The sequence below is a fragment of the Prunus dulcis genome, chromosome 4, assembly GCF_902201215.1.
Source record: "Prunus dulcis chromosome 4, ALMONDv2, whole genome shotgun sequence".
Lineage (NCBI taxonomy): Eukaryota > Viridiplantae > Streptophyta > Magnoliopsida > Rosales > Rosaceae > Prunus > Prunus dulcis.
Genome location: NC_047653.1, coordinates 9,700,122 through 9,716,397, shown reverse-complemented (window position 1 = coordinate 9,716,397; position 16,276 = coordinate 9,700,122). Strand labels below are relative to the sequence as shown.

Here is a 16,276-nt window from a genome sequence, read left to right as displayed (position 1 = left end):
TACTGTATGGTGTAGGTTTATTACCCATACAAGCACATTTACTTTATCGTAAATTTACTTTAAAGGGTGGTGCGGGTTTATCGTCCACGCATTTACTGACATTTACTGACATTTACTGACATTTACTGACATTTACTTTATCGTAAATTCACTACTGACATTTACTGACATTTACTTTATCGTAAATTCACTACTGACATTTACTGACATTTACTGACATTTACTTTATCGTAAATTTACTTTAAAGGGTGGTGCGGGTTTATCGTCCACGTCTTTACTGTCATTTAAATGTATGGAGCAGAATTAGTGCCCATACAAGCACGTTTACTTTACCGCACATTTAAAGTATGGTGCGGGATTAACGTCCATACAAGTAATTTATTTAACAATAAATTTATTTTATGGATTAATTGTGTTGTATGAAGAGTTTTTACAGTATACAGATCAGGACCAGAAGTTCCTTGATCCTCATCATACAATTACATCAGGACTTAAAGATCCTTGATGATGATATTGATATGAGAGCTGGCAGTCTCTCTGGTACTATACATGTAAACAAGAGATCGGACTTGAAGGGTCCTTGATCCCTGACATGTAAATAAGGACATGGGGTTCCTTAATGATGCAACAGTACCGTATTGATTAAAAGTGCCGTACATATGAATAATAACTGTACTGGCAAATGTACTGCACATATGAATAGATATGTATTCATGACTCGATGAATAGTACTATTCACATGAATAGTGACGTATGCATAAATATTAACCATTTTGGGAAAACAGTCACTATATACAAAATGGAACCTGCAGTTCCTTAAACTCATGGATAAACAGTTAAATGAGATGCCAGAAGTTCCTCAAAATATGGACAATTATGTAAGGGTTTGAAGTCCCGAAATATGTATATAAAATTGTAAGAATGTCTATACCATGAGAATATGTGATTTTGGCCTGAAGTTCAAAATCTAACAGTGTTGAGAACCTAAAGTTCCAACAATCAAAAGGACAGCCCTTGAGGTATTATTGCAAATTGTGGTACACCACATATTTCTTTGGCATAAGAAAATGAATTTAATAAAGTTCGATTTTGTTATAATCGACACCTCAAGGAAGAAATATATTTTGTGAATTCCGGTTGTTAAGAATACACCGTAAAATGGATAATATCAGTATAAACTTCAAATGATGAATTGAGGCTCCCCACATATTTTGTTATATCTGGGCCGGAAGCCCATGGATCGAAATATATGAGAGATCCTAAAACTTGAAGTTGTGGGTACATAGTAGTTAATGCTCTCCACTCCTATATTGAGATATTATCGTGGCTTTTACTCAATTCATATTTCATGTCCATTTGAAAATGGCGAATAAATTATGAGTTTAGGGTTTAAACCAGACCAAAAGTTCTGGGCTCACATGCATGGAAATATGAAAGATTTGATGTGGTTATTTGAACCTATAAGGCACAAGGTTCCAGACCGTCATTTTGAAAAGACGTACAAACCACATATGCAAGTTTAAGAATGTGCGCAATTATTATTATAAAAGGGAAGGAACATACAATAGATAGATTTTTTTTCCACCTGCAATGAAGGTGCAGGCCCTGTAAAAATCTATAAAATTACATTATGTTCTGGAAGCCTCTGAAGGAAGAGTCCAAAACTTCAAGTATGATGTTTTATTACTGATTCTCGAATCCCCATATTATCTTTTTCTTTCCCAGAGTCCAAAACTTCACGTGGCCTCTGATAATGCCTGTCGGCACTTTCGGCGCTTTCAAGTATTATTTTCAAAGCCGATCTTGATTTACGGATTTCACGGAGCTACTTTTTCAAAAGTATCCCGAGAATCTCACAATTTTTCCTATGGTTAATTTGAAATTCACCGGTTCTATCTATTCATTGTATTTGTGTATAAATGTGTTACTAACGAAATTTTCTTTGTAGAAGACATCCAGTTTTCCTATACAAAATGATGCTATCTCTACTTGTTTTTCTTATCATTAAGCACTTAATATGCCTGAGAAGCAAGACTATCTCTGATCATCTATTCAGGAAGCAAGACTATCCCTGATCATGTTTCTGCAAGATCAGGGAATTGTGAAGGCGACCTTGTGCTCTAATCTCCTGAGATCCTTCTAGACTAGGAGAATTGAGAGCTTGTTTTCTGCTCCCACCAGCTTCCTTCCCTGATTGCTTACCTTATCTTGCATCAACATCACAATTTTTTTTTTTTGCATTTTTTCTCTTTTGCAGCTCTCTGTTCATAAGGGATTTTATTTCTTTAGAATGAACATCTGAAGAAAGAATCCATGAAGTGATCCTAACTCTGAGAGTTATTTGTTTTTGACAGAGAAAAGAATTGTGATTTTTGCTTTTGCAGGATATAACTAGATCATCAAGCACTACATTTCCTGGGCCGATACGAGCTTGAATGATACTTGAGAAAAGTTTCTCCCACCTAAGGATGTAAGCAATACTTGTGTTATTTTATGCTTATATACTTATTTGATATATTATCTTGAAAGGTAACCAAATGGGGAGATAAGTCTGTTCCAAAAGAATGGCTTGTATGTATCCATGAATTATTAATGCAAATTTTACAAATTGCAAGTTGGATACATTGATAATACACTGCACAAATCAAAGTCCCATAAGAACAGAATATGGGTATAGCAGTGATCAATATGATGCACGCCTGTTGCGTAGCAAATGATGTGGATTGAAGTCCCGCAAGGACAATCCCTTGACATGTCAATATTGATATTGTGCACGCCTAATGCGTTGCAAATTGTATGGGTTAAAGTCCCCGAAATCAATTGACATGTATATATTAATTTGTGGCATGCCTGCAGCATGCCAGATATATGGTTCTAAATGTTCCAACTCCCTAAATGGAGATTATCCACGCCCTACTATAACATAACGCTCCATTGGAGGTTATAATCCACATTCTCACATAATAAAAGCCCCCTGCAGTGGCTTGGGTATCCAAAAGGCAAAGAAATGCTTATAATTGATGCATGCGCATGCACATGAGAATGGTGGGATCATGAATTGATGAATGGCAAATTTTGACTTTGGAGTAGCTACTCAAATCATCAATGGGCTGTGTTGATTGGAACCACGTTCAATTATTAAATGTCGACAATATTATTGGCCAACATGGAATGAGGCAATTCCATTATAGATGAGAATGAACGTGAAAGAACAAACCCACAGTACGAACCCCAAAATTTGTTAATTCTGAAAGTTATACTTGGGTGTTCGGAATAAAAGGGAATGTACCTACTTAGTATGACACAATGTTTCTGGCAGAAACAAGGAATGTTAGGTTTTCTCCATTTATTGCACATTTACGGAGACCAACATGTTATCTTTAAGGGTTATTAAATGCACAGAGCATATCACCTGAAGTGATTCCCTAAAGATGTATACATAGCTGGGTTAAAGCTATATAATGTGTCATAAAGTTTAATCACATTAAACAAAATCCTTGAAAGGATTGAAATTGCATAAAGCACGTCCCTGAATGACATGTGCCCCTCTGTACTCAATGTTAATGTACATAAATTGCCTCAGTGAGTATATTGATTATTAATATGTTTGCAAACACATTAAAGCTTCTCAAGAGTTCCAGAAATATTTGTCTCGACTGAAAGATCGAGCATTATGCCAACGAGATTATTGCTTATACTAAGAAAGTATTGAAGCATTTTTATGAGGATTATCCGTTGGACACTTTAAGAATTTTCCGGAAGTATATTGGACCGGACATCGTATTTGAGCTCAACTCCATCACCATCATTTTGGGATGATGTGAGATATACGGACTCTGGAAATCTATATGGTCGTTTACTGGACCAAAGTTAGTCATGATGTTTTCAGGGGGAGATATTCATCAGGGGGAGCATGGTATTCATAAAGACTTTCATACACTGTACTCTTTTTCCTTCATCAGGTTTTTATCCCACTGGGTTTTTCCTGGTAAGGTTTTAACGAGGTAGTGTCGCTCAAAGATTGACTCACAGAAGCAGTGTCAACTATGATATTCAGACAGATGATCAACAGTATGGCTTCAAGATATTCTGCCAAGCATCAGGGGGAGCGTGCCATCAATACAGACCTTTCCACGCTGTACTCTTTTTCCTTCGTCCAGGTTTTTATCCCATTGGGTTTTTCCTGGCAAGGTTTTAATGAGGCAGTGTCGCACGCATGTCCATATATATAGAATTTTATGTTATACATGGTTATGTACTCTTTTTTCCTTCGACCAGGTTTTTATCCCACTGGGTTTTTCCTGGCAAGGTTTTTAACGAGACATATTCCATATCATTTGTGGTCTCCAAGGGGGAGTGTTGTAAATAATGGAGGTGGAGCCCACACGTTAAATGAGGGCCCACATGTTGGAAAATGTTTTCCCTACAAAAGGATGTAACTCTCATTTCTCTAGAGATAGATCAATTTGATTGCAGAGAGAAAAACCATTCTGCTACTCTCCATTTCAATTCTCTCCAATTTCTCTTTCAATTTATAACAATATTCTCTTTTTACACATAAGTCCATAATGCTAATATATTGAATTACTGATTTATTCTAATATAAAATGACCAAAAAGGATATATGAAATTGTGAAACAAATATAATTTTAATAAGTACACTCTACTAATCATATTCAACCCTAATTAAGAGATTGCTTGTAATAACCCAAAATAAAATATCTAAAAAGTAGTATTAATTTATTCTAGGAGAAAGACGATTTTGTCCTCATAATATTTAATAGGGAAAAAGTTGACTTTTTGACCGAGAAGGAATTTGGCAATTCCGCTTACTCCGTTGCGTAGAGTATGACGAAACGAGTCCGTAGACACGGAATGGACTCGAATCGAAGTTGTAACGAAGAAAATACGGTCAAAATACCGTGAAGGGCAAAATGGTAATTTGGACAAAAAGTCAGATTTTTATCCCCCTCTCTCTCTCTCTTCCCCTCAGCTTTCTCTCTCTTCCCTCTCTCTCCTCCCGCACGAGCCGTTGCCATCCCCTCCCCTTTCGATCAACGCAGCGGCCACCACAGGGCACGCCGACCTACGGCGTCGGTACCGTCGGCTTCGTCTCGCCACGACCGGAGCTCGCCGGAAACTGGAGGAGAACCGCCGGTTTCCACTCGAATTTCAGACCCTCCGTTCTCCTTCGTTTCTCAACCAAATCGTTCGAGTAAGGTATGTATTCTCACCTATTTTTCATGCTCTAGCTGATGGTTGGATGTGTTTTGATCGATTTTAGCTGTAGAACATTCGATTTTCGAATTGAAAATCAGCCGAACTTCAGCCTCCGTGATCCGCCGTTTTCGGTCACTTTTTGGGTATGTCCAAGAACAGAAGTGACTCCAAATGAGGTGTTTTACCTAGGATAGGGGTTTGGAGTCTTGGTTTGGAGTTTTTACGGTGAGCCGTTATTGCTTTGGACACCCAAACTGCCGGCGCGTGTGGTGGCGCGTGGGTGAGGGTAGTGAAGTGACTCTGTGTAGTTTTGCGATCCTCGTGTTGTCACGAGCGCGTGGGATTTCGCGGATCTCAATTTGGGGTCTGTTTGAGCCCCGAACGGATTTTCAATATTGCGCGATTCCCGGGTGCAGTGTCATCGAGCCGTTGGATCGCACTCAAGTTCAGATATGTCGTTCTACATAATTTCAGGATCGTGTAGGATTCAACGGATTGCGAATCGGAGTCCCGGATACTCCGATATCGCGAACCCTGGGGCTAGGATTTGGAATTTAAGCGATAACGCGATTTTGGCTAAACCGACCGTCCATTTCGGACCAAACTCGCAGGATATGGGTCTTTCTTTGTGAGGAACCTCTAGAGAATCCCAGATCGACCATCGGAGATCGTGGACCCCACGGGGTTTCGGATCGACCGGTCTTGCAGTTTATCGCTTAGTAAAGCTTCAGATCTTTTAAGGCCGTTCTAATTGTCTGAAAAGCGAAAGTGGGCATAGGATTGACTTGAAAATGAGTGCACGCATTTCTAGGAGCCGGGGGTCAGGGTTTTAATTTAATTTTTTTATTGAGCAGTTTTATTAATTTATTATTCATGGTTAATCAGGCACCAGAGGCCCGACCGACCCATAGGAAGGACCTTCAAGAGGTCCAGCTAGCTCGGACCAGCAGTGAGTGGACTTTTCTTTTTTAAACGATTTTTATAAATAAATTTCATATTTGATCTTGAATAAGTTTTATTCAATGTGATTTTTCTATGAAGTTAAATATCTCTTCTATACATTTCTTAGCTGATTATGCTAAGTTATATAGACAGCAGATTTTGAGATTTATGATACAGAAATAGCAGATTAGCTCAGATTTATCAAACTACAGTTAATTATCAGACTTTTCTGAGATAGTTTATTTTTAAACCACCATGTACCCAGTTATGGTGATTACCCTCAGTTAGACCGATGTCTACGGACATCCAGTCTATTTACAGTTCTGTCAGTGCACTTGACATTACCTCACGAGTTTCGGGGACGCTCGAACCGTGAGTGCCAGGATTTACGGCTCGACTAACTTGGTGTCTCGAGACCTGCCAGGATTTGCGGCTCGGCGGACTTTGTGTCCCCGAGACCTGCCAGGATTGCGGATTAGGCTGACTATGGTCCCCTGGATCCTGCCAGAGCGGCTCGAGTCGACTTTGTGTCATCGAGACCTGCCGGCGGATCAGGCTTACTATAGTCCCTTGAATTCTGCCAGTTTGCGGCTCGGATAGACTGTGTGTCGCCGAGACCTGCCAGGGGAATTGACGGATTTACAGGGGTACACCAAGGTGGTAGTTTTAAAGGAATTTCAGTGCTTTTATGTAATTATTGCTTTCAGTCATTTTATGCCAGCTTTCTCGATTTTCGTGCATGTTTCACATCTGCATAGATGCGTATACATATACATGTTTATTTCAATGCCTTGTATTTGAATACAGTCGAACTTTAGATTTACATACCTATTTATTTTTACAACGGGGGTTACTATGTTTATAAATTGATTTGAGAACGTTATTTTTGTCCACTCACACTTCCAAATTGTTTTGCGCCCCCAGGCAGTAGAAGTGCACGGGAATCCACCACGGGCCTTCTTCCAGCTCTCGCGCCACCCACCAAACGTAGGATTTTGTTGTAAAGTACTTAAAATCTTGTAAATTATTAGTAAATGCTCTGATATCTAGTTATAGTGGGAAACCTGAACTGTTGATTGTGTTTGTTTGATTTATTCTGGCAGTTGGTGTGAAGTTTACTTGCTTGTTTAACAGGTGAAAAGTTTTGGGTTTGGACAAATTACAGGGGAGACTCTGCCGAATTTTCGGCAGGAGTCTAAGGAAAGTTTTTAATCGTAGTTGTAACTAGAAGGGTAAAAAGGTCATTTGTGCCCGACATTCGCCAGGTGTCGGACACGCACAAGATTTGGCTCGAATTCCAAAGTGGAATTGGGATCGGGTCTTGTCATTGCTTGTCCTATTATGTTTTTAACGAAAGAGGTGGTAATTGCAAGAACTTGGAATTGCAAAAAAAATGCCAACAGTTTTAGTAGAAACATAAATTCATATGAAAAGTCAAAGATTTATAAACACTATTAAAAAAATCAAGCTGAAAATCAACTAAAAAATAATGCTACATGTATTAGGCTGTACCAGGGGTATTTTTGGTAGTTCTATAGGGTGTACTTAGTTAATTTTACATTTTGATTAAAATATTATGGTGTACTTAAATCATATGGTGTACTCAGTTAATTTTAGGATTCATTTAGCAGCACTCTTCTTTTATTATTATTTATCATCATGAGTATTTTTCAATGCGAATTATCATAGAACAACTGGTATTATCATCAATCTACCGATATTATTAACACATGTTTTTATATATTAATACTCGATTTAGGTCCATGACATATTAACTTTGTCATTCAATTAATTTATAAGATATTATTAATATGTGTTTTTATATATTAGTACTCGACTTTAGGTTCATGACATACCAACTTTGTCATTCAATCAATTTATTTATCATAAATTGATAATTCTATGTGACAGGGTAACACTAATACCTTAGAATTTCTCCTCCTCAAGACAGGAGATCAAACAAATAAGGCACATTATGGCAAAATTTAACAATACCCTGTAAGTTATAGATCTTGTTCTACTTTGCCCCTAAATTTTCAATTTAGTTATGAGCTCCCTTAAATTTTCAATTCATGTCCTCATGTGATTAATTATATCAATTATTCTGTCAAATTGAGGGTCATTTTTGCTCATTCAAGTTCATGCTTACTTTGACATACTTTCAACATACTCCAAATGTACTAGATATTAAAAGAGATATTTAGTCAAATACCCATTCTTAGCACTAAAATTATAAATAAACCCTACACTATTTAATTTCTATAAACATACCCCAAAAAAACCCAAAAAATAATAGCTGGCCATATTGAATTTAATTTTAATTATTAAATTACTTTGATACCCCATTGAATGTTTTGGGCTGTTTTATGAGGTTTTTGGGTTGGGTTTGTTTTAAGAAATCAATGGCAGTTTTGTAATTTAAAAGAAGTTAAAAGCCTTATTGTTATGTTGTAAATGGGTTTTGTGTGTGTTTCTAAAGTCCATTTCATATAGGTTTTTTTATAATTTAGGCTCCAATATTGGGTATTATAGTGAATCTCCCATATTAAAATTCCTAACAACGATTTTACCAAACATGAGAATCTCTTACCTATTTATTCCCATGACCCTAATCCCCGAATCAACGAGACTTAAAATTTTTCCTCCCACTTTTGCTGCTCAATTAGATTCCTAAACGTTGGACCAAAAATTATTATTTATAAAACCCAATGGGTAAATGCTTGGTTACATCGTGAGTTAACTTGTATACATATGATGAAATCAAACACAAAACTGTGACATAATTGACGGTTAGGTGAATATTGGCATAAACTGAAAGTTCTGGGCTCAAATCAAATTAAAAGTTCGAAAAGTTAAACAAAGTTCAAAGTTTCATGGAGCATTGGTAAAAAAAAATAAAATAAAAAATAAAAAATATTCTCTATTAAAGTAGAAGATAATTATACCTATAGAAGATAATTATCCCAGTAATTATTTTTTCCCTCCTAGAAAAAACTCACTTTCCGAAAAAGTGAAAAAGGAAAAAAAGAAAAACGAGAAAGTGTAGAGATTAAAAAAGATCCAAGGAGAGAGAGCTTGAAAAACACTACAAAGCAAAGAGGTGTGTACCGCCTGTCAGTCACCATAATCAAGCTTCCCAAGTACTGAGCAAAAACACGGAGCCCCAGTGGTACTTTGCTTCCAAAACCCAAAATTTACAAAACGCAGCTGCTCTGCAATTCAAATCAAAGTCATGATTTCCTCGTGAACCTACTTATACTTGAAAACTCAAATCTCTCTTCCCAGTGCAATGAGAAATTCACTTTTCTTTCTCACTCTCCTAACACTCTCTGTCGCGTACTCCCTCCAATTCCAAGCTCACGCTGCTCCGGCAGGTAACTATCACTCACCAACTTCTCTAACTCTCTCTCATGTTTTGGGTTCTGTGTTTGATCTGTTGGGTTACTGGGTATGCTTTGTTTCCTCACTTGCTTCTCTTATGAATGTATAGCTTTATTATATAGATAATTAGATACCCAGTTCTTAGTTTTCTTGATTCTACTAAATTTGTTCTCTTTATTCTGATATTCCCAAATAGCTTTCTCTCACTCATACACTTGGTAATGATAATATGTTGGCTTCCTGTGATCTGCATATATACATCATGGGTTTTTTAGTTTCTTAATATTACTTCACTTATGATATGGTTTTGAATGAACTGTTTGCTCAGGGCCATTAATAAAACACTTGTCTTCTCTTCTCAAGTGGACCAGGGAAATATCCTCCAAAACACCGCAATCAGGTAATTTGAAGTGATTTATTAGAATATTTGGTTCTTTTTCATGAACTTTATGCTTAATTGGCATAATTTCTGTACAGGTCTTATATGGTTTATCACTTTGTTGTATTGCAGATGGGAATGTTCTTCAATTTGAGAATGGGTACTTAGTTGAGACTGTTTTGGAAGGTAACGACATTGGAGTAATTCCTTACAAAATCCGCATCTCAGAGGATGGCGAACTCTTTGCCGTGGACTCCGTTAACAGCAACATTATGCGGATTACCCCGCCTTTGTCCCAGTGTATGCAACAATATTTATGTTGTTTTACCGTATTTGAGATTGTTCCCTTCTTTTCCCTAACTTGATATTTAAATTTCCATTTTTACTTTTTTGACATTTTTCCATTTCAATTTTTTTTTCTTTTGGTCAGATGAAAGTTTTCTGTATCAATTAATTTGATGCTCATATTTTCTTTTACTTTTGCCTTTTATGTTGTTGTAGAGGGTTGTTTGACTGTGGAATTCAATATCGTTGAGTTTTAGAGTAATATGAACATTTCATTACTGCAGATAGTAGGGGAAGATTGGTTGCTGGGTCATTTCAGGGTTACACAGGACATGTTGATGGAAAGCCAAGTGATGCTCGTTTCAATCATCCCAAAGGTGTAACTATGGATGATCAAGGGAATGTATATGTTGCTGATACCGTGAATCACGCCATAAGAAAGATTGGAGATGCTGGTACATCAGTACATGTAGTTCTTGTTACTTTCATAGTTAGTTAGAAGCTTATACAGATGTATGCTGGCAACAAGTGAACTAAGGAAAAATATCAAATTTCTTTATGTATGTATGGCATGTATTTATGTTGAATTAGCAAAACTAAAGTATGGAAATATAACTTGTACACGGGAATGTAAACTGTAAAAATTCCAAAGTTTTCTAGATTCTTTTTATTGAAAACCTTATTTACAAATTCCGATAAAAAGATTGAGTGGATTTTGTATAAATTATATTGTTCACATTCTTATACAAACTTTTTGCAGGTGTGACAACCATTGCGGGCGGGAAATCAAATGTTGCAGGCTACAGGGATGGGCCCAGTGAAGATGCGATGTTCTCAAATGATTTTGATGTGGTATATATTCAATCTACTTGTTCCTTGCTAGTTGTTGATAGAGGAAATGCTGCTCTCCGGCAGATCTCTCTCAACCAGGAGGATTGTGATTATCAGTACAGTTCAATTTCTGCCACAGGTTTGATCCGCTGTTGCTTATGTTTACTTTTCATTCATTAATGATGACATAAAAGCTCTATAACTCATGTTTTGGCTGTTATGGAAATGGAAATAGCTACACCATGCAATGTGTCTAGGCAGGCATACTCACTGATCTTCATGTGCATATGTACTATTCCTAGAATTTGCGTAGGTTGTGTATAGCTGTTTTTCCTTTTAGTTTATGCAAGTGTGATTTCACATATTCTACTTTATGATGAACATGCACAATGATTTGATCAGTTCGCTTTGCTGACAAATGCTTATCGTTGTGTAATATTTAATTTGATATTGTAAATGAGAGGGATGTCAAATAGAAGGTCTATGTCTTGGAGGATCCAAAGAAAAACCATGGTGTTATGGTCAAACTTTAAAGTTCTTATTATTAAGAAGCAGAATGTGTGGAAGGTGATGGCCCATAAGTTGCCCTATCAGCTCAAATGTAGTATATGGCCATTAACTGATCAATGGGGACATAAAGTAGCAGAGATATAGCAGCCATTTGACACTTGTTGACATAAAATTAAAAGTTCAATTTGATGAATTTTTGTGTCGGTTGGATGTAATCTGGATCGAGGAATACTCTTTATGAAGATCGGGTGTTCACTTCATTGTAGTTCTTGATGTATAGGATGTCTCTATGTGTTTGTTAAAATTGTTTCCTTTGCAGACAGTTATATGGATATTAAGGAAGTAAATTCATTTCCAAGCTAGGAATAAGCATCACTATGCTAGTAGAAGCCAAATGAAATAGGGCATGAGCTTAGATAAGTAGTTTACTGGTGTCTAGACCGTTGCTCATATAACATCATACTACATCATCTTCATCAATGTCATACACTCAGCTTTTATTGTACTGTTGGTAGGGGGCTGTTGGAAATCAGGCACTTCCTCGGCCCAGCATCATATCAAGTTTTAATTTCAATCATATTTCTTGGTGCATATTTAGATCCCATGGCACTTGTGACCTGTGAATATGTAAGTATGGGTGGAAAGGAAGGGTTATGGTTGGTTTGAAGTTTTGAACAGATTAAAATGGACTGACATAGAGCTACAGTTCAGCAAATGCTATCATTAAACATTATCAAATTCAAAATTATGTTCATATTGTGTAACTTGACCGCAAATAGACATCAAGTTTTTACATTGTGTGAAACAAATATAGACGTTATATGTATATGTAAGAAGGAAGCACTAATCGGAAAACCTATTTGAGACCACTGTATTGTGCATCCAGTATAGAGGATATGATTCTGTTTGACATTCTCCTTTTTGCACAAGATATATGTAGTGTGTTAGTTTCTTTAAACAACACAGATTTTGTTAATGATTTGCTTCTCTTTGAGTGTTTCTAATAAGCTTGTTATAATCCTGCATTATATGCATCATTAAAATATCTGATATTTATGAAATTCTACTTCAGATTGTGCTGCCTCTTTCTGACTGACATTTGTGGGTCTTTTTGGCAGATGTGCTTATGGTTGTTGGTGCTGTCTTGGTAGGGTATGCTACATGCATGCTTCAGCAGGGATACGGACCTTCTTTCTTCTCGAGAACGGTATACCTCTTATGATCTACTAATGCATAAACATTATATTTCAAAGCTTGTCCTTGGTCTTGTCATGAATTTTACCAAAATTTGATTCATTTTCCACCCATCTCAGCTAATAAATGCATTACAAGCAAAACATGTTATTTAGTCAAATATTTCTGCCCTTATTTTTTTTTTCATTACTGCTCGTGCATGCTTCAGTTTTCACAATTATCTCTTTCTTTTTTCTTTCAAAGCATTCACTAATCTCTGAAGTCGCCTTTTCTCATGGAAAGGAAAAGTATGCTTCTGTGGTTTTACCATTTGTAAAAGTTTTTCCTTGGTCTTGCCAAGTCAATCCATCTTTTTCTTTATTGCAATGTAATAGAGCTGTGCATGCTTCCCATTGTGGTAAATTCTGTTTGGTGCAAGTTGTGTTCCTCGCTTAATGTAATGCATAACTTGTTTAGCAGCCACCTTTAAAGAGTGAAATTAAAGAGCATCCAAGCAATGGGAAATCTTCTCCAATGGTGGAGAGCATGAAAGAGGAACCAGGATGGCCATCTTTTGGACAGCTCATCATTGATCTATCCAAGCTTGGGCTTGAAGCATTGGCTGGCATATTTGTTCACTTCATCCCCTCCCGTTTTATGCCTGGTGGCTCCCAGAAAGGCCTCACACCATTAAAAGATGCTCTTAGGATGCCTGAAGATGAAGCTGAGACCCCATTAATTCAGAGACAAAGTGCTCCTGCTCCTCTATCTGAGACTCGACAGGCCCATACACCCAATGCAAGTGAGAAATATTCAGAAATGAAGCCACCAAAGATGAAGTCAGCTAGTTTTAAAGATTCCTCTTTGTCAAGCAAGCACCGGTCTTCAAAGCGACAGGATTCTGCAGAATTCTATGGATCTGGTGAGGTTTCTTCTTATAGCAGGTCTAAGAGCCAGAAAGAAAGACCAAGGCACCGCCAACGAGATAAGAGTGGCGAGGTAGTTTTTGGAGCTGGGACAGAACCAAAACCCATGGATATGAAGGCAGCAGGTTATGACAATCCAAAGTTTGAAAATTACAATATCAGGAGCAGGTACGGACCTGATAGCTCGTATCGCTTTTGATCAAACTGTGACCTAGTGATTGCTGCCCTTCAAATTTCAGCTAGTTTTTGCCCTATCTTGAATGTGCATCCTGTATTTCATTTTGAACTACTCTGTAACCGAAGATGTGTTTTAAAAAGAAAATTACAGATGGCTTAGCTGAGACTAAACAATGGTGTAACAAGCACTATCTTACATATGACTGTTTAGTTTAGGGACCATAACACGGCTGTCATTTTGTTAAGAAGTTAATGAGAAACTCGACATGCAGAATGGTTTGCATATTTTCGAATTTCTTCTTTTGTGTTGCATAATATGGTCACTGGTTGGAAACTCATACGCTAATCAGGTTGATATCGTTAAAAATTAATAAATTTGCAAGTATTTCGAAAAATAGTAAATTTACTAGTGAAATTGTCTTCTAGGCATAGGGTGTCATAATCATATATTTATAATAGGTGGGTGGATATTGGTAAAAACGGTGATGGATAGATGGGTGTCATAATCATACATTTATAATAGGTGGGTGGATATTGGTAAAACGGTGATGGATAGATGCATTCAACCTGAAAGGGTGTCGACCTGAAAATAAAAAACCTGAAATGGTGTCTTTCGAAGGAGGTCATTTGGAAAGAGATCTGGACATAAATTTTTGTTGTTGCTAAAGTTAGGAGAAGAGAGGAGGGGGTGGATATTCTCACACCATGAGACCACTGGTTTGCAAGGTAAATGTCTTTTTTGTGTGTGTTTATAACAAGTCAATGTCCTTTTTTACTAGGTTAGACCCTGTTTGCATGGATATAAAAATTTTCATTATCTTCTAATTTTAAGAATATTTATATATAAAAAAAGGAAAACATATTCACTTGAGGCTTGTTTGAGAGTGATTCTGGATATGCCAAAATCACTTATAGGGTGAAGTTTCCCCATATAATCACTTTAAGTGATTTTGGGGAGAACCATCTCCCATGTGCTTCTCCATAAAATCACTTAAAGTGAATACATAGAGAATTACTTCTCTGTAGAAGTGCTTGTCGGCCTATTCAAAATCACTCTTAAACGAGCCCTGCTGATAATAGATGGGCTGTATTGAAAGGAAACTAGGAAACAACCAAACCAAAATAAATTATTGCTCACTGAACCAATTACCAGTAGGATGAGTATGTAGGTAGACCTAAAAATTACTTTTACAAGATCGGAAAAACAGAAAGAATTAAGGTTACAAGGATTGATTTGGCTCTAGAAAGGTATAAAGGTCTCTTCAGAATGACAAAAGGCCACTGTTGAAGGATTTAAAGATGAAAACGAAAAGTCTTTAACAACAAAGAGTCCCCACTGCCCGCTGGTTTGGTTTCTAAACATTCCTGTCAACCTCACAAGTCACGTTGAGATAGATAGATAGATAAATAGATAGACAGATTAGAAGCATTGAGAGTTTAGTCAAGCAGCAAATAGAAGAGGGAGATTAGATGGTGGCATAGTGCCAGGTTTATTTAAATATTGAATTATCGAACAAAATACTTCCGGCCGAACTCATCATTAGCTTCTTTGAATATTTCGTCTAAATAGACGGTGATGAAAATATTTCGTCTTCAAAATGAAAATAAAATGTTGAATGTCACCAGAAATACATGCACAATACATTACATTCACATGCTACATTATAGTTTACCAATACACAACTAAAAAATAGCGCATATAACTATTAATATGTATACCACATTTATAATATATTTATTTTTGGGACTCACCTAATATAAATACTAAATGAAAAAAGTTTGTGAACACGATTGACAAAGTGAGAGATGAAATAAGCAGAAAGATAAATACATGAGAATTCATTGGGTCGATAATAATTACTAATTGAATTTTTTTTTATACAGAGCATCTCTACGAGGAAGATGCTAAAAAGTAGGTAAATCTCATTTGTCTTGCTATATCAGCATTTTCATGTTCTAAAAGAAGAGGTAAATGGGTAGGTGAAGTATACATACTCTCTCCAATAAGGTAATATTGCATACTTCAAAATGAAGAGGTATACTGAGCCCTACTTGCTTTTTATAATAAAATATAATCTCTACTCTCTCACCTATTTTTTATAAAATATAATAATAAATGTAAAAAAATAAAAAAATAAAAAAGGTTTGTAGACTTGCATTGCCTAGTCTTTTGGAGTGAACTAACTTTTTTCATGAAACAAATGGGTATGCAATGAGAATAACACTATTTTACTATCACCGATCAATAATACTATACAAAATGAAAGTGTTATCACTCGTGTCATAATGTTATTGGCATGAGATATCAAAATAGTGATACTTGTGTCTCATGAAAGTATTTCCCTGAATCCACACTACACCAAACATTGAGACAAATCCAACTAACACTCTATTTGTAGAAAAATATTAAAATATTTTAAAAAGTAAAATAAAGAAAAAGTAGAAGATGTTT

The 16,276-nt window shown here is 36.4% G+C and overlaps 1 protein-coding gene across 2 annotated transcripts; it reads left to right on the top strand.

Annotated features, from left to right (window-relative positions):
- The first annotated feature begins 9,215 nt into the window (after window positions 1–9,215).
- On the top strand, window positions 9,216–14,109 carry LOC117626560. Of its 2 annotated transcripts, none has more exons than XM_034358298.1 (7): window positions 9,216–9,536; window positions 9,872–9,943; window positions 10,055–10,222; window positions 10,492–10,662; window positions 10,968–11,177; window positions 12,667–12,755; window positions 13,202–14,109. In XM_034358298.1, the coding sequence occupies exons 1-7, from the start codon at window positions 9,452–9,454 to the stop codon at window positions 13,844–13,846; spliced, it is 1,440 nt and encodes a 479-aa protein (XP_034214189.1). In that variant the 5' UTR covers window positions 9,216–9,451; the 3' UTR covers window positions 13,847–14,109. The 2 variants fall into 2 exon arrangements, with proteins under 2 accessions (XP_034214189.1, XP_034214188.1); XM_034358297.1 differs by having other exon boundaries at window positions 9,258–9,536; window positions 13,199–14,109.
- Window positions 14,110–16,276: the final 2,167 nt, after the last annotated feature.